Source organism: Chionomys nivalis, chromosome 26, assembly GCF_950005125.1.
Source record: "Chionomys nivalis chromosome 26, mChiNiv1.1, whole genome shotgun sequence".
NCBI lineage: Eukaryota > Metazoa > Chordata > Mammalia > Rodentia > Cricetidae > Chionomys > Chionomys nivalis.
Genome location: NC_080111.1, coordinates 2,665,001 through 2,689,226, shown reverse-complemented (window position 1 = coordinate 2,689,226; position 24,226 = coordinate 2,665,001). Strand labels below are relative to the sequence as shown.

General features: G+C 43.4%; 1 protein-coding gene across 1 annotated transcript in view; it reads right to left on the bottom strand.

Annotated features, from left to right (window-relative positions):
• Window positions 1-8,625: 8,625 nt before the first annotated feature.
• The window catches only part of Satb2 (SATB homeobox 2), a 213,463-nt gene continuing 197,862 nt past the window's right edge, over window positions 8,626-24,226 (bottom strand). Inside the window, exon 12 of the mRNA XM_057758805.1 lies at window positions 8,626-8,663. Within this exon, the coding sequence (XP_057614788.1) occupies window positions 8,640-8,663 (24 nt within the window). The 3' untranslated portion in view covers window positions 8,626-8,639. The remainder of the gene's footprint in view (window positions 8,664-24,226) is intronic.

Genomic DNA, 24,226 nt, shown 5'->3' with positions numbered 1-24,226 from the left:
TGAGGATTCTAGTCTGAGCAGCTAGAAGGACTGAGTTGTCTTCCCTTGGATTTAGAAAGACCCTGAGAGGAAGAGGTTTCAGACACCAGACATTTGTTTCTAAACATGTTTCCTCTGAGATACATCACAGATATTGAAATCAAGCTTTCACGAAGGCAACTGGGTCTGAGCAGTGACGTTCAATTAGTAAAATATCGTTGCCAGCCAGGAAAATGGCTCAGTGGCTGGGGAAAGACTTGAGCGGAATGATTCCAGTTCAGTCCCTGGAATTTAATGATGGAAATAGAGAAGCATCTCTGCAAGTTGTCCACTGACCTCTTCCTGTGTGCCGTGGCCTGCTCTACCTGTGTGTCGTGGCCTGCACTGCCTGTGTGCCGTGGCCTGCTCTACCTGTGTGCCACGGCCTGCGCTACCTGTGTGCTGTGGTCTGCTCTACCTGTGTGCCGTAGCCTGTGCTTCCTATGTGCTGTGGTATGCACGTATCTGCAAACATACCAAGCCACACTGCAAACTATACATAATTAAGCAAACAAATAAATATTACATTCAAATATATATATATATATATATATATTAGCATTATCTATGTCTATGCAGACACATCACCACTGAAATAGATGGGGTGCTGTTAGGAGTGCCCCTGGGGCCCGGAGAAGCTGGCTGTGTCTTTCTCACAGGAAGCCGTATTTAGGAAGCCAGACTCCTCCTCAGGCCCCATCTGCCTCTGATTTGCTGCATCTGTCCTAGGGCTTTCCCTCCAGAGCCTCTCCCTTTTCTTTCACCTCCTACCACCCTTGACTTTTCAATGGAAATATTACAACTATTCTTTCAAGCGAGTATTTCTTGCCCATTTTGGGTGCTTCAGAAGGCCTGTGGTAATGGCTCCGGGCCAAGGAATTTTCCCAAGAACCAGAGCATGGGCTTCATTGGGCACCGAGTCAGCAGGTCCAAGGAAAGTGACAGCTCAGATAAAAGCTCCCAACGTCTTCCTCCCGGTTCCTTTCCATCATCTCTCACCGCCCTGCCCATCTCCGGCCATCTCGAAGACAGTCTATTGGGCCACTAAAAAGATGTCCACACGAAGCTCTGGCCACCCAGTCTGTGCATGTCGACCCACCAGGAAGAGACTGAGAGCTTTGGGTTCTCACATCTGTAAAGTACAGAGCTGGGCTAGGCCATGTCCATGGACGTTCCAGTTTTGCATTCTATTAACTACTAAGTAGTTTAAACAGGTCAAGACATTTCCATGTTAATTTGGACCAAATTCAGAATTAGGTATCTATACCAACTCTAGCCACGGCCATCGAGGAACTATATTGATTAACCATCAGAAATTTATTGGGTACTTTTGGTACCCGCAACAGTGACATTTTAGCTTTGACAAAGGCAGAACTGTAGCTTCTAGAACAAGCAAAAAAATAAAACAACATTTAATCACGTTGGGAGCTTTTTAATATTCAAATTCAATAGTTTTGGAAATATGGGTACTTATTTCTAATAACATGTTAGTTGTTCATATTAATGTAACATTTCCATGTATGCGTATATCATGCGAACCTCCCAGCTACCTTCTCTTAGCCTTCCTTTCCCACCGCGACCCACCACCCCTTCCCCAACAAACCAGGTGCTGCTTTTACGTTGTCTAATTTTCAGATATAGTTTATACCCACGGGAGAAAACAAGATACGCTTGTCTTTCTTATCTAACCTGCTTCAGTTAACATGATAAGCTCCAGTTCCGTCCATTCTCCTGCACTTGAGTTTCTTCTTATTTATGTCTAACTAAAACTCCATCCTGTGTCTGAGGCCTGTTTTCTTTGTCAGCTGTTGATGGGCACCTAGGCTGACTCTGTAGTTAGAGTATCGTGAACAGCGTAACAATGTACGCCGGTACATAGGTCTCTCTGTTGCATGCTGACTTCCTTTCGCTGAGTATAGAATCAGGAGGGAGATAAATTTTTTATATGGCAGTTCTACTTCAGCTTTTAAAGGAACCTCTATATTGTTTTCCACAGGAGTTGTGCTAATTTACATTGCCCCCAAGGACTATAAGGGGCTTTTCTTCCTGCCAGGTAATAGTCTGTACTTTTTTATTAATTGTTTTAAGTGCCTCAACATGTCAAAGCACAGTCAAGCATTGGTATTGTAAGTTATTACTTAGGTATAGAAGGTTTCTTTCCCATCTGATTTACAAAATAATTTCTTGGTTCTTATTATGAAGGGCAAGCCACGATGCCAAAAATGTCTTGATTCCACACAGCGTTGCTTGTTTTTTTTTTTTAAAATTAATGTTCTATAAATATCAATCATTGAGCCAACTTAAAAATAACTAATTTAGTCCAGCAGTGAGTGGAAGTCATTTTTATTAATATTAAAACGACTTCTCCCATGATAATAACTGTTAATATAACATACTAAGAATAACCTCGTGTTTACTTGGGCATGGGAATTTCTGAGAACTGTCAGAGTCACTGGGAAGGACCAGAAGGACCCAAGAACAGAGGGAGAGGAAACCCTTTTGAAAAGGTTAGTTTTCTCATGTAGAGTTATGCTTCAGATCTAAATAATTTTCATAAAGCTAGATAACTCAGAGGGAGGAAATAAAAGCTCAAACCGGTATCTTGGATATCCAGCTTAATATTCCAGTAGAATCAATTCTCTGTACGTTTTTTTTTTCATACCTCTGGTGCACACCTCTGGTATACCCAGATGGAAAGTAGCAAAGAGAGAAATTGCATGACGCAATGATTTCTTCTAAAAAGCAATCACTGATATTTTCTGTCTTGTGTTTCTGAATTCATGAGAAACAAACACTTCTGTTACATTTCTTTAAAAATAAATAAAAGCTAAGTTCTCAACAGGAAAAGAAGCTTTAGAGCAAATGAGAAACCCTCTTTTGATCATGTGGCTGGCCACTTTTCTGTCATGTCCTAAATTTCCATTCCATAAACAGGGTGTCTTTTTATTTAGAATCCATGTGTAGACTATATTTATGTAGGAAGGTGTACACTCGACTGTGAAAATCAAAACAGAAGTAGCAGATGGCTCCCCTTCAACCCAAGAGACCTCTCCCTGAGCCAGCTCAGAACAAAAACCCCCTTCATCCAGCATGAAGATATGATATTTAGAATTCTATTCTCATTTAATTATCAAAACATACAAGGATGAGAGATGGATTTGTACAAATTACATCCAATCATCAAGATCCCAGTCTCTCTCCATTCACTTGTGCCAGGAACCCTGATGGTCAGATATGTACACAATCCAGAGAAGCAACAGTGGATGTTCCTGATGAGAAATACTGGCTCATTTATACTCAAAGATCTTGCTCAGAGAAACACAGGCATGCCTTTGTCCTAAGAAAGGTTGCTATTTAAATGAAAATTTAAGATACTTGAAGAATTACTTTCCAGATTGCAAAAGTAGTTTTCATAAAGCAAAATGTTATGGAATAATCTTTTTGTACACTGTGAAGATGCGTCACTCTGATGGTTTAAAGCTGAACTGCCGGTAGCTAGGCAGGATTTCCAGACAGAGAGGACACTGGGAAGAATGAGGAGATGCCAAGGTATGTAGAGGAAGCTGTATGGGCATTACAAAGAAAAGATAACTGGGCCATATAAAAGAACATAGATTAACAGATATGAGTTGATTTAAGTTACAAGAACTAGTTAGAAACAAGCCTAACACAGGTAGTGGTGGCACACACCTTTAATCCCAGCACTCGGGAGGCAGGTGGATCTCTGTGAGTTCGAGGTAAGAGTGAGTCTACAGAGCTAGTTCTAGGACAGATAGGGCTGTTACACAGAAAAACCCATCTTGAGAAACCAAAGAAGAAAAAGAAGCAGGAATAAGCTATCAGCCAAGCTTTCATAATTAACAAGAAGTCTCTGTGGTTATTTGGGAACTGGCTAGCAGGACAGAGAAAGACTCAAAACAACAGAGGAGATCATTTGAATGATATATTTGCAACACAATGATTTATCATCCTAAGGGGAAAGAGTATATCTCAGTTTTCAAGTTCTCTATCAAAGACCAGCCTATGTAGACCAGAGAAGTAAAGCAGAAGACATGTGCTTTACCCTTGACTTGTAGAATGCTATTTTCATTCAGACCAGTACGGCTCAAGTAGAAGCAGAAACATGTGGTGTAGAGTTTGGTATTGCCTCCCCCTAACTCATCCATTGAAACTCGGTATTGTGGAGTCATTGTTTGGTAAAATGAAATTTAGTATGCAATGGCAGAACCAAAAGAACATAGCTCAGGAAGGACCATGAGGGCACTTGACTATATAGGGGGGTGGCCGTTAGAGTGGACCTCAGAAGTGGAGGGTTTTGTTGATGAGGAGACACTCTTTCCTGACCTGGGACTTGAGTATCCTGACCAAAACACTTAGATCCAATCCTAGTATACTGACGAGTGATTCCTAAATGACCAAAATAATGATGATGAAGATGATGATGGTGATAAAGGTGATGATGATCAGAATCAAAGCTGATAGAATCACCAGTAGAACAAGTGTACCTATTCAATGACCTGCAGGATAATGGCCAGCATGGAAGAAGAGGAACCGTCCCCCAGTACTCGTCCCCACTTCCAAATTGGCCAAGATTGGAAATAAAAAAAAAAAAAAACCAAGAACCTATTTGGATGGAATAGCAGGGACTAGTATCACTCAACAAGATTTAATTAATGCTAGGGAGGGGCTTTGCAGAACGTGTCTTCTCAAACCACCTGGGTGGTACCTGCAAACATCAAGCGTATTATGACATATGACAGGCACCCCTAAAAGTTTAACAAAACTTTAGTGGCCACAATCTATTTACTACAGCAGACTGACACTGTCTCTAGTCGCTGGCATACATCCATGCATCTGGCTAATGCATTATTTCCAACACTCATCTATAAGAAATGTTAGGAGCAGTTTTCATTCACTTGGAATAAACAACAGGGCACACCCGCGATCTTGTCCCGAGACTGAATTAACTTTCATGCCCACGAATGGAGAGCATTGCACTTAGGCAGGGCTTAAAAATGTTAAAAACGTGCCTGCTTTTTCACTTTGTGGAAGGAAAGAAGTAACCTGTGGTAAAAATGTACACAAGTTCCCGAGAAGAAGAAAATAAGTTGACTGCTTGATCATGAACTGCAAAGGAGATTAGAATGCAAAGCAAGAGAACTATAGAGAAAACTCATGTGGATGAATATATAGAATGAATAACATATTTGGTGCGGACATTTTTCATGAATTCAATATTATGAATTCCTTCTTCACAAACCTGATCGAGATGACATCGCTGCTAAATGGACCCTCTGTGTACAATCAGGAAAATAATCGCACCCTGGATAAGCTGCCATCTTCTCAGGAGTCCAGCCAGCCTTCTCCTGGTTCACCACAAAAATTTCCATCACACCACACTTCTTTCCCATACAGAAAGATCTCTACAAAACTTTGATCAGACAGGGCTAAGGAGACGAATCAGAGAGTAAAAACGTTTGCTTCCAAACACACTGACCTGAGGCTCCTCCCCAGAACCCACATGGCAGAAGGAGAAAACTGACCCCAGAAAGGTTTTCTCTGACCTCTGCTCATGTGTCATGACGCACATGCACACACATGGGAGGTAAATACATACATGAATTAGTAAATAAATATATCAACAACTTCCGTGGACTAAGGTCGGTCAGTTTCCTGTTGTTATAAGGAGTTGAGAGAAGAAACTCAAAGCTTGAAGAGAAGAAGAGAGGTTTGTGTTGATTCTTGTTCTCAGAATTCTTAGTACAGGGTCAGCGATATCCATCGGTATGGGCTGAGCCAAGGCAAAATGTATGGAGAAGGTCCTGGTGAGACAGTGCTGTTCACTCTAGGGTGGTGTAGCGGCTTGGAACCATGGAAGGGAAACAACAGGAGCCACAGCAAGATAGAAACTTCCGTGTCACATTCCCAGGAACTTGGCTGCTCCATCCAGGCCCCACCTTTCCATAATGGCATCCATTATAAATCTATTGAGGATTAATCCATTGATAAGGAGATTGGATGAATATGATCCAGGTTTAGCAGGATCTAAATTCGGCAAAGTCATTTTCCCAAAATAACCCCTCATCAGAAGCAGAGGGTACAAACGAAAGTGATGGCAAAATATAGGTTGCAGCCACTGGACGGTTAATGGTTCCAATAAGAAAACTTCTACCCATGGTTAAGTGTCCGGTTTTCAAGGCTTTTGCTCCTTTCCCCACTAATGTGCTAGCTTGTTATTTTGGTGAGTTAACACTTAATAGGGCGAGATTAATAGATAACAGGGCAGTGCCGAAAGGAAGACAGCTCCACGTCTTACTTCCCTTAATGAGTCCTGCTGACTTTTGGTTGTACTCCCAGAACACTCAAAAGGTGTCAACAATTTAAATGACAAGGACATGAATCACAACAGCAGAATACTTCCCACCAAAAGCCCTGACTCTCACGAAAGGCCTGACCACTGGCGATATTTTCTCACCTACCTATAGTGCCAGAGTTCAGCACCAGTGCCCTTCGTAAATTTTGCTCCGTGAGTAAGCAGTCAGCCAATGGGCGTGAAGCAGGAAAAATCAGATGATAGCCAGTGTGAATGCCAGACCGTGCCCGAGCAGTGGTGGCGCACGCCTTCCATCCCAGCACTCGGGAGGCAGAGGCAGGCGGATCTCTGAGTTCGAGGCCAGCCTGGTCTACAGAGTGAGTTCTAGGACAGCCAAGGCAACACAGAGTTACCCTGTCTCAAAAACAAACAAAACGAACAAATAAACAACAACAATAATAATTAATAGATAAATAAATGATCAGAGCATAAACAGGGCTGTGCTGAGACAGAACTATCCTCCTCGGGCTGTATTACCTTGGTTTACTCCGCAAGCCTTTTGTTCCACCAGGCTTTTGGGACTCGAGTGTCATTGACATTGCTTCTCTCCTCTTCCGGATGTCAAGTTAAGTTCCAAGAGTCTAATAAAGTATCAATGGGATTGATAAGAAGAAGAGCGATTGGCAATGGGTTCTTGATCCTATTGCACGTAATGGCTTTGTGGGAGCCCAGGTAGTTTGGATGCTCACCTTAATAGACCTGGATGGAGGTGGGTGGTCCTTGGACCTCCCACAGGGCAGAGAAACCTGCTTGCTCTTTGGGCTGAGGAGGAAGGAAGACTTGATTGGGGGAGGGGGAGGGAATGGGAGGTGGTGGCGGGGAAGAGGCAGAAATCTTTAATAATTAAATAAATTAATTAATAAAAAAAAAAAGAAGAAGAGCGGATGATGGGATGGATGGTCAATCCCAGTGACCTCACTAGGATTTGCTGAGAACTGCAGCAAGCGCTTAAACCATTAGCTGATACATAGGAGGTGCTGTTTAAACTAACCGGTGTGTGCTTACCAGTGTGTGTAACTTCTCAAGTTGCTTTTACTTAATTCTCTGGGTGACTATGTAGAAATTGACTAACCCAAGCATCAGCTTACAAGGGCAGAAGGGTCTGTGCATTTGTGCAGGGAAATAAAACATATCCATTCTTAATCTATATCTTAATGCAGAATCAAAAGACCAGTGAGCATGTGTGCCCACAGTAAAGGTTGAGTCCTGGAAATTGCCGCCACGTGGACACATTTCCACATTTCCACGAGCATCAATAACCTAAAAATGTTTATGCCGGTGATCATCAGTCAACTCTCAGCTGTATCTCAGTTAACTATCAAACAATGGGCTTCCCCACAGTCTTTATCCCTGCCTCTTCCCACTGTCAGCATGGACGGCATCCTAACCAAAGCGCTAGCCAGATTCTCTCGGGGATTTAATTCCAGATAAATGCGTACATCTGTACAAACTTGTGCTGGAAAACCACAAGCTTGCTTTCCTGACACCAGGACATAAGAAATTCATGTGGAGCTGAGCACAAAAGCCTTCTCGAGCAAGATCTTCGTGAGCACACCCACAGCAGGGAGAATCTCTCGCTCCGTAGTACTTAGCTGTGGTCAGCTGTTGACCACCGACAATGGCACGGGCATCCCCACGAGGCCACATAATGACCTGGAGAGAATCCTTCTTAAATCACGGTTTAGGACTCAGCACCGCAGGTATCTCCGTGACCTTAAGTCTGAGCTGGTCCTGCCTCTCAGCCCCTTGGCAGAAGGTGGTATTTAACTCAGCACCTGTTGGTTCCTGGCATGAACTTTGGGGGCTCTCTAAAGATGATCGTTCCCAGTCTAATTAGACAGAAAGACACCTGGGAAGTGGCATGGGCTTTATTCCCCAAAGGTGGGCGGGGGGGGGGGGGGCGGTCACACACTGTGTTACCTGGACAAACAGTATTTCTTATCTCCAATCCTCAAACTTTTCCTTCAAGTGACATTTCTGGTCTCCCCCATATTTAAGAAATAGGATTGTTTACCAAGCCTCTGCTAAGATACCAAGCAAAATAATGTGAGGATGTTTCTATCCACGATTGTCTTCTAAGAGAGCCCTGTAGGACAGTGCTGTATTCATGTTCTACATACATTAATTTATAATCTTTTCTACCATGAGAGCCTTTGTGAGCCTGACCGAGCTTCTTTAAAAACCTTGACTGTCCCAGGTCACGGTGCTGCTGCCTGTGAAAGAATGTTCCAGCCGGTGTCTGCTGCTCTCAAGTGGTTCTCAGCACAGCTCTCTAAGAGGTGGAAAAGAGAGAGAAATCACTCAGTTGCAGGATTACGTTAGTCTCCAAAGACCTAACAAATTCCAACCCGAGGCTAACAAAGAAAGAAACAGCAGGGGAATTGCTCATGGTTAATCATTGCTTAATCGGTAATGGGACATCTGTGATTTGGACCCTGTGCTAATTCCGTCAGAGCCCAGGTCAGAAGGTGTGCCGAGCAGAAACCGCACAGCCACAGGCCGCTGCCCTGAAGTCCTGGGTGCCCATCTCAAAATCCTGGAGAACGAGGATTCTAAGACCGTACCCTCCAAATTGCTACTGGTATCATTGGGAGAAAATGGTCCCCAGTGAAGGGATAGCAACAACTGAGTAGAGATGACTCCTGTGCAGACTGGGCAGGGTTTTCGAGAGAGGAGAGGGCAAGTCAGCTTCTACACTAAAGTGTTTCATTTCACTTTTAGAAATATTTTTGTACAATAAGTAATAAATGTAGCTAGAAATGATAATATTTTACCACCTCATACTACCGTTCGAGGGACTTGGTGTGTCCCATGTCAGAGAAACAGAAGAAATTAGCATACAAGATGTCTTTGTTTGGGTTTTATTTTTATTTCTCTCCTCTCTCCCCTCCATCTCCTTTCCCTCCCTTTCTCTCTCCTTTCCTCCATCCCTTCCCTCCCTTTTTCTCCCTCCCTTTCATATCTCTCTCCTCTTTATATTTGCCCATCTCTCCCTCCCTCTCTTTTCCTCCCCACCTCCACCCCCCCCCCATTTCATAAGAAATACAAGGATAAAAATGTAAATGTGGAGAATTTGTTTTTATTCTCCGGGTTGGTAATTCTTTCCTGCATCTCTTCCCAGAATTGGCATGGGTTGCATAAGAGTTTCATTAACAGTGCTCTTATTAGATTTCAGGGGTGCCCCACCCAGAATGTGTAACTGGAGTCCGTGTATCTAAACCAATCCACACAAAGAAGTCTGAAAATTAGGAAATTTTTAATGCGATTAATCAATCTTTGAAAATGGCAAGTCGTTTATTAGGGCACAGTGAAGCGATGACGCAAGGGCGTAATTTGTAAACGAGGAGCAACAGGGGCTGATTCATTAATTTAAGACTTAAATCGTGCTGTTTACCTGCTTTTCCTCAACACTGGCGCATTGTAAAAATCAGCACTAGGATTTAAACAGTTCCACATTCTCTTTCCGTGTATGTCCATTGTGTGGCTCACAGTTCTAGCAATAAATACAATTGATTTCATCTCTTCTAAACAAGTTGCCCTGTCCCATATCATAGGGTGAGCATATATTAAACCAAGGCTCTCATGATTCGTTAGCATAGCTGATTTTATTAATTGCACTTAAGACTACCTACTCATCTTTGTTTGGTGACTGACGCTCCATCCATACAGTTTCTCTTGCATTTTTCTTTGCTACGTTTTGTTTGGCTATAAACTACACACCTTGAGTCATTGAAGCCTGGGCGAGCTCAATTTGTAAAGCCCACAATCTCTGGAAGACAGTCTGGCAAAGAGTCCAAGGAAAGAGAAAGACTGAAGGCTATGAAGAGACAATTCAAAGAAGATAGAAAAATTGCCAATAGAAATAGGAAGGATGACCAACCAAACATCATCAGAGGAACACAATAACAATTGCTCACTCACCCGTTTGTGTGGACACACAGGAATCAGGATACCTGTCTTCTCTTGGTATGAGAATAACCAAGAATATTACTTAACCATCCTAGGTAGCACTTGTGAAGCCATGTGTGCAAGCCTTGCCCTTTGACCTGCAACGCCAGGTATATGTTCCACTAGAATCAATAAAGACGATTACTGAAGGACATGTACAGGAATGTCCCAACAACAGTTTGCAACACCCCCAAACTAGAAACCACTGCAACATCTGTTTCTAGGAGAAGGGACATTGTAGTCTGTTTATATAATGGCGTGCCGCTCAGTGAGGAAACTGAATCAATTCCAACCACGCACATCATTGTTCTAACCAACAATTCTGAACTTGCTACCTGCTCCCGAGCACATAAATCAATACAAGTAATCCTCTCTATTAAAAACCACTGTGCTAAGGATGCAAACATTAAGGATGTAAAGATTTGGAAGACAATTTGACACTACATCAATCTAGCCATTATAACAAAATAAGTGACCGCTCGGGCCTGTCATCTTCACAGACATAGGTGGGTAACCAGGCTTACAGTATCAGACATGGGTTCCCTCCCATGGAGCAAGCCCCAGATACACATATGGTTACTCCTATAACACTATTGCACAGGTGAATACATCTTACCCAGCAAGTTGGGGTTTTGTGTCTTTGTCTGATTGTTTGTCTCTTTGTAGGCTTATAGGGTTATTAGTGGGGCTGGACCATTTATGCCTTTTGTCTCCCCGGAAACCTTACAACACCTGCTGATATTTTGGAAGCTCTGCAGCTGGGAGGACACTTCCAGCGCAGCTTCAACTCTGTCTTGCAACAAGGGTGTGTAATGCTTTCTCCTCTGGGTCTGGAAGGCAACCAAGAAGCCTGACAAGAATCTCTACTGGTTTAGGGGCCTCTGGAGCCACCCTGACAAACTCCTGAGGAGGTATCCCACACTCGGGATTGGGAGTTTTGTTTAGTAACATCTTATTTCTGGAGGCCGCATTAACTACTCATGTAAGTTAAGTCCCTTCTAATCTCGCATATGTTTTATTCGGGTTATAAGTATGTCTTTATATAGTTTTTTGGGTTTTGTTTTTTGTTTTGTTTTGTTTTGTTTTTCGAGACCGGGTTTCTCTGTAACTTTAGAGATGGCTGACTTGGGCAAGGCCCACAGGAAGGCCCTTGACTCTCTGTGCTGGAAATGCCCCCCGGCTTCCCTGTACATTGCCAGCAGAAAGGATCTTAACACTTTCTCTTCTACAAGATACACTCTACTCCGCAGATGCACGAAGCGTCAGATGGGCAAAGATTCCAGCAGGAGCCCTACAGCCACACTTAAAGGCCAGAAGAATTAGTTACTGAGCCAACTCAAGACCAGGAACTATATGATGGAGGGGAGCCCGCTGGCCTTTCCTCCTTGGTGACTGTCCACACGTTTAATTTTTCTGAGTTGATGTTCACGACAAATTTGATTTAGCGATTTTACGTACTCTCACCCACTGAAGTGATACATATTTTAAATCAACTGTCAGTAACCTTCCAAGAGGGAAGCCCATAAATGAGAAGGATTTAATGAAACACTACAGGATGTATATTGCTGCTCCTAAACAAGGCCGTTCCACCAGGGTTTCTTTCCTCTTTGTTTGGAACACAGAATAAGGAATTACCTTCAATAATCACTTGATGTGCTTTGCCATTAAGTGCTTCTGACCAAGAAGAGATAAAACAAGACTTGGCACCGGGAAAGGGGGCTCCCCTGCTGACTTTTAGATAAACATTTTATGTTCTAAAAAGCCGAGATAGGAACGAGCCTGAGAATAGAAACTGCCCTCGTTTTGATTGATGTGGAAAAAGCTTCCTGAATTTACCATGGGGTCAGCTGGGATATTGTGCATGCCCATCCGCCCTTGTCTTGCAGAATAATTGCCTGTAGCAATGCTGTTCTGACTGAGTTCCAGGGAGTCTGTTCCAGAAAGCTCAAACGAGGATTCGGTACATCCTGAATGCCCATCTTACCTGCTGTCCAGCCCCACCTCCCATACACGCCTTCCGCTTGCTACCAGAGCCCTGGTTTTTCATGTTTATAGATCAAAGCAACACTTTCTTTATAAAGGTATTTCTAGTCTTAAACACAAAGTTTATAAACAACTCCAGTTTGACTAGACAATTATTCACTTATTACTTTTAAAGCCATGTGCAAAGGCCTCAGTTCACTGGGGGGAGATTCAGGAAGAGAGTACAGGAGGAAAGAGAAAAGAGAATGAATGGGAACATGGTAGGCTTAACAGGTGACATGGGACACGATCCTGCAGCAAGAGGGAGGTTCACTTGGTGTTTCAGGGGCAAAGATGGCCACACATCAAAAGCCAAATACTAACATACGACACTAAGAGTGTAAGAGACGAATCGATAGTAGCAGCAACGTGAACATAGTTCAGTCCCATGCCGTCATTCACGGAACTCACGAACTGGTGCTGGCTATATTTTGAGTGTATGGTGTCAAACGTCATGCTAAAAAATTGTATTCATTATTCTGTCGACAGAGGGAAACATCTAGGGATGTCAAATAATATTAGCGAAGGTAAGGCGAGGTTGGGACGGTGGTCCCGTGGGTGGAAGGTCTGAGATCACGTGACTATTTTGACACAGGACAAGGAGCACCCCCTAGGTATCAGAGTAATCTATGCCAGGCTTTGGTGATCAGGCAGCCTTTGTGGCAATGTGGAGAATCTAAGAGACAAATTGGAGCTGGAAACATCAGTTAAGAAGCCATGACGAATGGAAGAAAAATGTTGGGTTTTTTTTTTTTTTTGTCCTCTCAATGATAATAAAAAAAAAGTCCCAAGGATTATTGCTGACAGCTATTTAAATCACAATACTATTTTAGAGACTACATAGTAATTTGTGTAAAGCGCGGTCATTCTGAACCGAAAATGATCTTCCTGGGATTTATTATAGACTATCATAGTCCAATAGACAGTAATTAATAATGAAAACTTGAGGTTTGTTGTTATCACGATAACTATTTTTAAGTCAGACAGAAACCAACCTGGCAAGCCGTTTTCATTTGGTATGTTCCACTGTTTTATGCTCACTATAAAAATGACACCCTGGCTGACAGCCTGCCAAAGCAGGGCGAAGCTTTAGAACCAGGACACCTGGAAATGGGGGTAGAATAAAGAATCACTTATTGGGAGGATGAGCGTGAGTTCTGCTGGGTGGGAGTGGGTCCTATGGATCTGTGGCGAAGGATGCTCAAGGGAGAATGACTCACACCAGAAGCTGGGCTGGTCTTGATGCATAGGAGAAGCATGTGGAAGCTCCGGGGGCAAGACATAGTGAATAATGGGACCAGTAGGGTGGGAAAAGATCCTCTGACATGATGATACTTTACGGGAATTCTGTGTACGTAGTCTGTGTCTTACAGAATGACATTGGAAGACCCCCCAGAAAGGAAGTCTTAAAAATGATCACAACTCTGTGGACAGTGTAGCTGTAAGAGCGTAAGATGCAGATAAGACAGTCACAAAAGACCACATCCTGGATGGATCCATTTATATAAATGATCATGGTGTATCTACAACACAGACATAACTTAGTAGGTAGAGTAGGAGATGAGAAGTAAGGGTACTGGGAAGAAACTGGGAAGGACCATTAGTGAATGAGGTGGATTTCCGTTTGTATTTGTGGGCATTTATTAGGGTTCTTTAGAGAAAAAGAACTAATAGACTCTCTATATATAGTCATACACACACACATAAGATTTATTAGAGTGGTTTATTTATTAGAGGCCTTGGTCTGGGAAGTCCAATAATGGCTCTCTCCTAAAGGAAAGGCGAAACAAGGATCCAGTCATTAGTTGGTTCATGAGGTTGACTATCTCAGGTGGTTTTCAGTCTATGTTGAAATCCCAAAGAAGGAGGTTCTAACACCAACAAAAGAAGCCTCAGCAACAGAATCATGAACTCGTCCATGAGAACGAGGGCAAGCAGACAGAAAGCTAAGCCTTCTTTCTTCCAAGTCATTGTATGTGGGCTGCCACCAGAAAGTGTGGCCTAGATTTACTTAGGATAGGTCTTCCAACCTCAGTGATCCACTTAAGAAAACTTCTAGCAGGTGTGCCCAGCTGCTTGGGTTTTCGTTGACTCCAGATGGATGTAGTCATGTTAACAACCAAAATCAAGTATGACAAGTTCACTCCTTGTCAACTTGACACACAACCACATCTACTTAGGACATGATTAATTTCCAAATAAAAACAATAACCAGGTCAAAACCTTATATAGTATGGCATAATCTTCCCACATACAACTGAAAATATTATATATTTTAAAATAGTTGGCAATGTCCCTTGAGGAATGCTTAGTCTTTTGGTGTTCTCATAACTTAAATAGTATAGCTGTAATGGTCTGTCCTGTCCCTTTCAGAGACAAGCCCTGCCCATCCCTTCCCATCTCTCCACTGCTGAGGCAGGCAGATCTTCCTTCCGGTGTGCAGCCCGACCCCCTTTTCCTTTCCATCTCTCTCCCAAAGAAGCAGCTCCTGCCTTGCTCCCTTCTCCCCACTTCTCCCCTTCCTCTCCCCTCTCTCTCTGCTCTTCTTCCTTCTCCCCTTGCCCCCTTTCCCTTCCATAACCCACTAAATAAATACAAAACCTCACCCTGTATGGCATGCCTATATGTCTCTCACCCACCACATGGCTTCCTGCCTAGGACCCGCTGGCCCTCACGGCCCATGGTCCACTGGGGGCTCTCTGCCTGGGACTGGATGCCTTCTTGGCCCACCGTGGTCTCGTGCCTGCTGTCCACTGCCGCCACTTGGGGAATGGCGGCTCCATTTTACTTTTACCATTACAATAACTACTGGTATTATCTCATTCTCTGTTACTTTACATGACAAAGAAATAAAGAAAAAGCACAAGTGTCTGCTTAATATATGCACATATATGCAAAAGAGGACAGAAACCCTTGTGTCAACTGCAATGCTCATTTCTTCAACTGGTCCTGTGGCTTGAGCTGGTACTCATGACTGATGTGGGATTCCCCTCTGTATGCTGTGAATACCATTGGTGAATAACGGAACTGCCTTGGCCTGTTGATAGGGTAGAACTTAGTTAGGTGGGGAAAACTAAACCGAATGCTGGGAGGAAGGAGACAGAGTCAAGAGAAGCCATGGAGCTGCCACCTGAGACAGACACTGAAATTTTGCTGGTAGACAAACAGTAACTGTAAAACGCTATTCTTAATGTTTTGCATGCTGTACCTTTTTAGTGTATAACTTAAAGAAAGAAATATTTTTCACCTAGCTGTCCGGTAGAAAGTGGTCTGCAGCTACATTGGTGGTCGTGCTCCTCAAGGGAAGACAGGGACTCAGGCTCATTTCATCTTGCAGTTCTTCCCTTGGAAGGATGCTGTTGCTAGCCTACTATGTAACCTTTGATGGTTGCGACAAGTCAAAGTAGGGTCAATATCCAATTATATAGAAAAATTGAGGACGCAGAAAAGTTAACTGCCCAAGTGGTAGAGTTAACCTCCAACACAGGCCTCCATGCCAGCCCTCTTGGTAGTCTGCTTCCAGGGAACTGCACTCTCATGCAATGTATGGTTCCCTGTAATCTATAATTCACATTTTAATGCACTATTTTCGAATAGTTTAGCAAAATAAGCTGTCATCTTCCTTAGGAGAAGTTGTATGGATGGTTCCTCTCTGCCTTCGCTAATTCTCCAAGCTGTGCCCAGCATTCTGTAATGTCAGACAAAGGCTGAAACGAATGGATTTATACTTGCCCTGAACGCTTTTAATATAGCAATCTCATTGAAGTCACTGCTTATTGTACTTTCCTTCTGAGATTGTTTTGTTTTTAATAAAAGGATGTCTAATTTTTCCATTATTTTCTGTTATAATTGTTAGCTTGAATGCCTTTCCTATCCATTATTAGAAAATAGTATCCATATCTTGCAAAGTTTAATAATTTTTAAAAGCCTTTCATTTTTTATTGTTTGTTTAAAAAAATCAAAATTCTGGTACATTTCTATTGTTGTGTTTTAATGAGAACTATTTTTTTTTAATTTTTTGTCCCCAAAAATGTATATTTAAGATCAGAATAAATACACAAATCCTTCTTTTCTGCATATATTATGAATGTTTTGGCAGACTAACCCAATTGAAATTCTAACACGAATTCAATAGCTAGTGACCGTTATTATGCCAGGGAAATAGTATTGTTCTATGTGGCATTCTGCTAGAAAGGGCCTGAGAGAAGAAAGGGGCCAGGGACATTGCTACGCGTCTGTCTGTTTAACCTTGATTCAGGCAATAAGAGCATTGTAAGCATTTCTATGGAAGCTCAACCACCCACCATAAAGCCTGGGAAAGAAATAATAAAAAATCCTCATCCACCTCTACAGGCCTCTTAACACCTGCCACCGCAGAGATTCCTGAGGTACCCAGCTCCCGGCTCCCTCCTCACACGCCTATTGTTGCCTAGAACAAGGTCCATGAACCACGCTGAAGATGCTACCCACCCTTTAATAACCTGCGCAACCTGAGACTGTGCGCAGCTGAGCCCGCAGCCGCTAAGGAAACGGGTTCAGAGAATAGCCATTCACGGAACCGCCACAAGACGCAACCCAAAGACCAAAGGGCAGCAGGAGAACGAAGACTCGGAGAGCGCGACGCTGCAGAGACCAGAGAAGCTCTTGAGAAGAAAAGAAACTTCAAGAAGACACTTTTACACGGGGCTGAGGCGAGTGACCCCGCGTCCCTCCACGGAGGAGGATGCCTGGCTTTAATTAGTGGTCGCTGCGGGAGAATGCATGATGCTGGAGATGAGAAAACACAGGCAATATCCTGGCTACCCTCTTAAGGTATTCTGGAGACCTTGGAGCATCCAACTAAAGAAACAACTTTTGAGAGAGAGAGAACTGTAACAGCTATCTGAATTGACACAGAAGGAGTTTGTGTGTCTAGGGCAAATTTCATGCTAATCTTTTGAGTTCCATATAAAATTGTTTTTCTAAGGAACTTAACATAGTTGTTAAGCAATAATAATATGAGACTCACACTTCTCTCCAAAAAGTGTGTGCACCATAGCACAGGCTGGGTGGACGTCAAGCCCAAACTTAACTCCAATGACTTTTTGCAAGTGTCCTACCAAGTTCAAGTGCTGATAATAGTAACTTCTTGGGTTTTTTTTTGCAGTGCGCTAAGTGCTTTGAGCAGAAGGTAAGTCTCCTTTATGAAATAATTTTTTAGAGCATTCCACAAAACTTTATAACGATTATATCTGCTCGTGAAAACACGTGTTTCTTATAAGAAGTAATATGGACAAATCCAAGGAATATAATTAAAAACACTTCAGCACACAAATATTCGAAAGGGAAACTGATAAAAATTTTTGCTAACTTTCTTTTCAGGAATGTCTTAGGTAATTTATTTATACCTTGTCTGGTTCCAGAAAGGATTTTCAGTAGTTTACAATGAAACACAAGAATAGCAGAGAAAACAAGATCTCTTGAGGAGAAACAAGGCCCCAAAGTGATGCTGAAGAATATTAAATGCACAGAAGGCCACGGTGTTGATTCCTGCGGAAGCCCGTGTGGACCCAACGGCTCTGTAGCCTTGAAACCATTCACCAAACATACAGTTTACTAAGAAGATCATGCTGTAGGCATTGAAGGGTCACATTTCTCTAACAAAGTCGTTTTCATCCTTTTGCTCCTTACCTTGTTTTCAGAGAGCCATTACAAAGGTGGCCATGAAGGACAGCTGCACCAGCCTGTGACGGTTGTGACCACGTATCTCAGAAAACTGTTTTTTAGAGGACCCTTCCATATAGGATAGCTGTACCATCCCTCAGTTAAGCCTACACACACAAGAACAAAGGTCTTGATTAAAAAAAACAACCCATTATACTGGGCATTTGAATTCTTTATAATTCTTCACTATTTTAAATAATGCCGATGAACAGAGAGAGGGTGCTGTGGTTGAGAATCACCTACAGCCCAGAGAGGCTCACGGAAGAGGAGATGGAAAAGATACAGGAGTCAAGGCAGCGAACATCTAGAGGGAGCCCGTGTTTGCTGCATGTCACCTGAACTCCTAGAGCTTAAGACTGCATGCCTGAGACCACACAAGATCAAACCAACCAAAATCCCAGCACGTGATAGGGTAGGAGCTCGTGAAGTCCCTCCCTCAGCTGAAGAGCTATTGGCAGCAGATGGCTGGGCGAGTAAGGGGTTTTCTTTAGGAACCTGGCCCCAGAGAGGCTTCCTGTGGCCTGCTAGATGGTTTTACACACATGCACTCACTGGCAACACTGAGCGGTCTCGGCAAATTCAGAACAAGAGCATATGAAACTGGGAGGCAAAATAGGTGGGGGTGGAAGGATTGGAGCGGTTGGAACGGAAGGTAGATTTGATCACAACATATACCCAGGTCCCTGTCCCCCCCTCCCCGCTGGATGCTGGGGAGGCGAACTCAGTTCCTCCTCTTCCTACTAAGCCATTTCCCCAGCCTTGCAACAGACATTTGTGTGGGGGGTTGGATGTATGTTTTCAGCATCTGCTTGATTATTTATTCTCTCTTCTTTGGGGCCCAAAAGAATATCGTTGATTCCAGTTGACACAAATTCAATGACCACCCTTTAAAGGGATTTTCATGCTGGCCGGCCCATCATCTTTTGCATCTCGCTCCACGTTTTAATATTCCGCAGGCAACCGTCACAACGGACATCAGAGGAACCAACAGGGTGTGGCCCTGGGATGATGTCCCGTGTCCCGAGCATTTCCTTTGAAAGTAAACAGCCGCACAGAGAACTTGAGAATCTTCAAGATACAGAGACTGAGGCTCCAGGAGATAAAAATCCCCACAGATCACAGAACCTGACAACCATCTTACTTGGTTTGAACGATGGACCGACTTGGTATTGACAGAGTCATGTAGATTACTGACTGGCTCTATTATAATTTTCACCCCTGGCAAGCACCTACAGTCACAACACAAGTGGATAGGGTCGGGGAGGGGAACACTTGGACTAATGATGCGGTTGTTGAAGGTGAGAGGGAAAAGGAGGAGGACAGCTGAGCTACGGGCCAAGCACAGCGCTGAGTGACCTAGAGGCTTCTGAACTCGCCTTTTCTCCAGAGAGGCTGCGTCTCTTCCCCTAAAATCTCTGGCTCTGGAAGGAAGGCGGCGTGCCGCGGGAAGACCAAGGAAATTCAACTTCTCTCGTCTTATTGATTCCTATTTCTTTCATTCCATCTGTTTCCTTGGCATGAGGCAGGGGGTGACGATCAGCGCGGAGTAAGCCGGCTCTGTCACTCAGAAGATCGGAGCTGACAAACGAGACACGGGCTTGGGAAGGCCTCCGATGAGGGAGAGAGAGATCCGTGCCAGATGACAGGACTCACGGAGACTTTGACAAAATGTTACAATCAGGAAGCACGGGCTCCAGCTTTTATGGGTAATAAGCCGTTTCCTTCCTGGGTGCATGCGCATAGATTTGAATATTTCTGATCAAGTGCTCCTTTTTTTTTCTTTTTACACATAACAGGAAGTACATCACAGTAAAATATAAAATGAGAGGGGACAGAAGGAGAGTATAATGTAAAAGCAACATCCAAGTTGATATAATACAGAAAACTTGAGTATCTTGCGTACATAATATGATGGCATGAGGGAAGAATGCTTTAGAAGTTAAGATTGCAAATCTCTTTTCAAGGGGGCATTTACATAAGAGTCTCAAAACCCCGCTTGCTATAGGTTCACACTTTCTTAAGAACCCTGCGGCATCCCATCTCTGGTCTATCGTTAAGGAGCATGGTTTGCCACTTCACGGGGTCATCTCCAGCCAAAACTCTAAATAGCCACAGAAAACACGGTACTTGTATAGAAGGCAGAAGCAGAGGAACAGACCATCTTGTAACTTCGCTCCATTAAGAGATACAAATTCTCTGTCCTTGCAAAGAGAGCTTCGTGCAGAGTAGGGGCAGAGAAAAGACTAAAATGGAAAAAAAAAATGCAGTTCATCAAAGAAAGCTCACGTTGTTGGAAGCCAAGAGACCCATATATGGTGAGTCTGGAAATCCGTTTGCCATTCTTTTGCCCCCAACACCAAAGGAAGCTACTAGCAACAGGGAGATGCACAATGCGATCTCTTTGCCTGTTCTCGCCTAGACTTGAAACCTCCCGTGAGGAAAAAAAAAAGACAGATATCAAAACCTGCAGTTCCCTGAAAGCAGAAGGCTGATTCTTAAATCCACACGTGAAAATCTTGGTTGTAAGACCCTCTCCAACATCGTGATGGGTTGAATTAGAGAGACCCAGAGAGAGAAGCACACACAGTGGGGTGGGGGTCGGGACTTACCGACCCCTAACTTCTCAGAATGTGACCCTTATTTGGAGAGGGGGTTTTAAGACAGGTGATGACATTAAGAGAGGGCTATTAGGGTGGGTCCTGATCCAGTGTGTACAGCAACGTTTTATATATATATTTGTTCCTTCCTTCTCATTCCCGGTGTCGTCCATCTGGACTTCATGCTCTGTCACCCTTTGTATGACCCAAAGAAAGGCCAGGGTCTCTCTGTGAATCTCATGGCCGGCAAGAGAAGCCCACACCCCCTTAGCACAGCATCCCACCTGACGCATCACATGGCCTGTTAGGGGTCGTGTCTTGAAAACCTGTCTGTCGACACCATATCTGAACATTGCACTGGGGAAGTCTCCTTCCTCAACATCCTGGGATGTGCGACAGTTGTACACATTGTCCCCCAGCTCACTGTGTCAACACCGAGACAGAAGCCACCAACCAGGGCTCCCAAGGCTGCCCATCCCTTCACCATCACGCACCTCCTGCTTCCTCCTCCGAGTGTGTGGCTATCGGCACCTTCTTCCTTTTGAATTTTCGCCTGAACCAAACCAAGTGGCATCTCACACCACCAGCCTTCTTTATTCTATTGTTTCTATTAGGGGACAAGTTGAGCCTTAAAGTGTTCTCGTGAAAAATTGTAACTTCTCTATTATACGTGAAGGATCCACTAAAGGCATGAAGTGACACCATCTGAACTTAGAGGATATCTTGAGGTCCAGACCAAAGAAAGAGACAAATTTAAAGTTGTACAAACCAGCGGTGGGAGGGCCACCTATACTTAGTGACTGGTCTGCCGCGGTGGAAACCTCACGTGGGTTGTAAATACAGGGTTGATTCTTTGGGGGATTTTTCTTCTATTTGCTGACTCAGCTCCTACAATCAAGAGATCATTGTTGTTCTGTTTCACTTAAGTAAAACGAAATCGACTGATTTCGTGTTTACTCCCGATTTTTGTTTTCCTTATATTGGTTAAATGCTGTATTTTACAGTGCTCTCTCAGCTTTAGTGATCAGAAATGGGTTGGGATCATTTTTAAGGCATCTACTTTACATGTGTTTGCTACGAAGATCCAACGTGTGTGTGCATGTGTGTGTATGTATATGTGTGTGTCTATTTTTTAATTATTTATAGGAATTCCCTGGACTTCTTGATTCTCATATCCTGGACTTTTGGATTCTCACATAATTATGATTTGTTCTATTCCCAGAATTCAGTAGGACTCAATAAACACGCGTCTCTACAAATTCATCTCTCCAGCATGAAGGCCAGTGGATGGTTGGGGCGCCACAGTTGCTTCAACATTTCAAACTTTCAGATGCACTAGTGTAAGGCCTTCCTCAATGATTCCTTAGACATGGAAGAAAGGATTGCCTGTGTGTCTTTTGAGGATGGCTTGTTTCATGAAAGCCCGTGTATTTGATGTTCACTAGTGTGTGATGACTTTAAATGGGGGAAGGAGCGGAAAAACAGTGATTAAAGGTCTCTGCCCTTGATTGGCTAGGTCTTCAAAAGGGCTTTCTCCTGGAACTACATAACGTGGGCACCAACTGCTTAGAAGAATAAGTAGAGGACCAGACAGAGCAGACAGCGCTAGCCCTCCCCTGCCCCAAGGTAGGAGGGAAAAAATAGAGACTTGTAAAGGAAGGGAATGGAGAGGAGGGAAGGGGAGGGGGTTTATCTGTTTTCCACAAGCAAATTGTTCACATCCATCTATCTACATTACATTTTTTCAAGCCTAAAGCTCTAGAGTTTGACAGTTTACCCCCATTTGCAGACACCACTGTATGTACACAGACAGATAGACAGACACACACTTTTAGCTTCATATTTAAATTTATAGATAGTTGGGGGAAAGGAGAGGAAAGACATCTTTTTTAAAGAAAAAGAAAGGAAGGAAGAAAGAAAGAAAAAAGAAAGAATTGAAGGAAAGGAGAGAAAGGAAGGAAAGAAAAAGGAAGAAAGAAATAAAGAAGGAAAAAGGTAGAAAAAAGAAAGAAAGAAAGGAAGGAAGGAAGGAAGGAAGGAAGGAAGGAAGGAAGGAAGGAAGGAAGGAAGGGAAGAAAAGAAAGAAAGAAAGAAAGAAAGAAAGAAAGAAAGAAAGAAAGAAAGAAAGAAAGAAAGGAACCCCAGTAGGTTTGATCTGAACAAAATGGTTATTCAAATGGGTCCCATACTAATTTCACAAAGATGCGTGATAATATCCAACATATGGCTTTAACTATGTTTTTTAATATTAGAAATTGAATGCACATTTTAAGACATAAGTTTTGCTGATACGACGTCGATAGTACAGGAGAACTTTTTCCATTTGTTTCTGATTATCCTAAAGACAGCCTGGGGATCATTTACCCATGGTGTAAGAGCACTCTGATAAGTCCCCAGATGTGACAGGCAAGGCATGTGTCAGCTACTGCAGGGAGACTGCATGAGGTTAGCTTTACCAGAGACCCCCTCCTATCTGTAACCGTCCAATACAGTTGCTAAGGTCCAGACGAACTGAAAGAGAAACCCCGTCTTTGTCAACATCCTTACTGGGTGGCTTCTGGAGGTAGACTGGCCAGAAGCACAGTTTGACTGACTGGGCGACCAGAAGCAAGTTAGTTAACTCCCTTTGCCTTGGTTTATTGATCTGAAAAATAGGAACGTGCTCGCACCGATCGTCTATTGTTGGGGAAGCAAAAGTCCCGGAAGTGGTGCCCTAACAAAGCCCTTGGTCTCTGCTTCCCGGAATCTGCAGCAAGGTTGCCTCCAGTTTTCCCATCAGGGTCCCTTCTGCTTCTCCTGGGACGCTGCTGTCCCTTCCCTCTGTGTCCGCACTCTTCCTCTGGGCTCCATGATCCTCATCGATCTTCCCAGCTTTGGGATTTCTCTTCCGGTGAGTGCCACGTGTCATTCGAATACAGGTTGGTCGGTCTCTTCCACACACCCAGGATCACAGAGTTTGGTTGTGCCCAGCTCACTACCATAGTACATTTTCTAAATGCTTCTCACTGGAACTAACTATACCTGTGAATTCAGTATGTATGCAGGCATGCATGTGTGTTTCTTGAAAAGCCATGAAAAAAAATTCCTTCTTAGGTACGCACATATAAGACAATGAAGAGTGTTGTTTTGTTTTCATTTTAATTTATTTTCACACATATATACATCCAGGCACACTGTCATATAAGTGCATGTATGCACTCTTCCTATACATCCAGGCACATGTATGCACTCTTCTAACCATCATTTCCTGTCTCTGTTTCCCTCTCTGTCCTTGGGCTAGGGTGGTTAGATTTTCTGCATTTAGCCTTTCCCATTAATTCTGCCTTTTCACTTACCACTGTCTTCTCCCACCTTGTGTTTCTCTGCCCTGAGTCTGAAATCCTTCTCCATTTGCCCTTATGCATCATCCACTCTGTTTCCAGTCACGTGGGAATCTCTGTTTTCCCTCCATCGGCCGTTTTGATTTAGGGATCGCCGTTTCACTAACTTCTTCTTTCCCGGAAGTTCTGATAGAGCATTGTGATTCCCCTCTCGGTTTGTCTTAGTGCCTTGACTTCTCTTCATT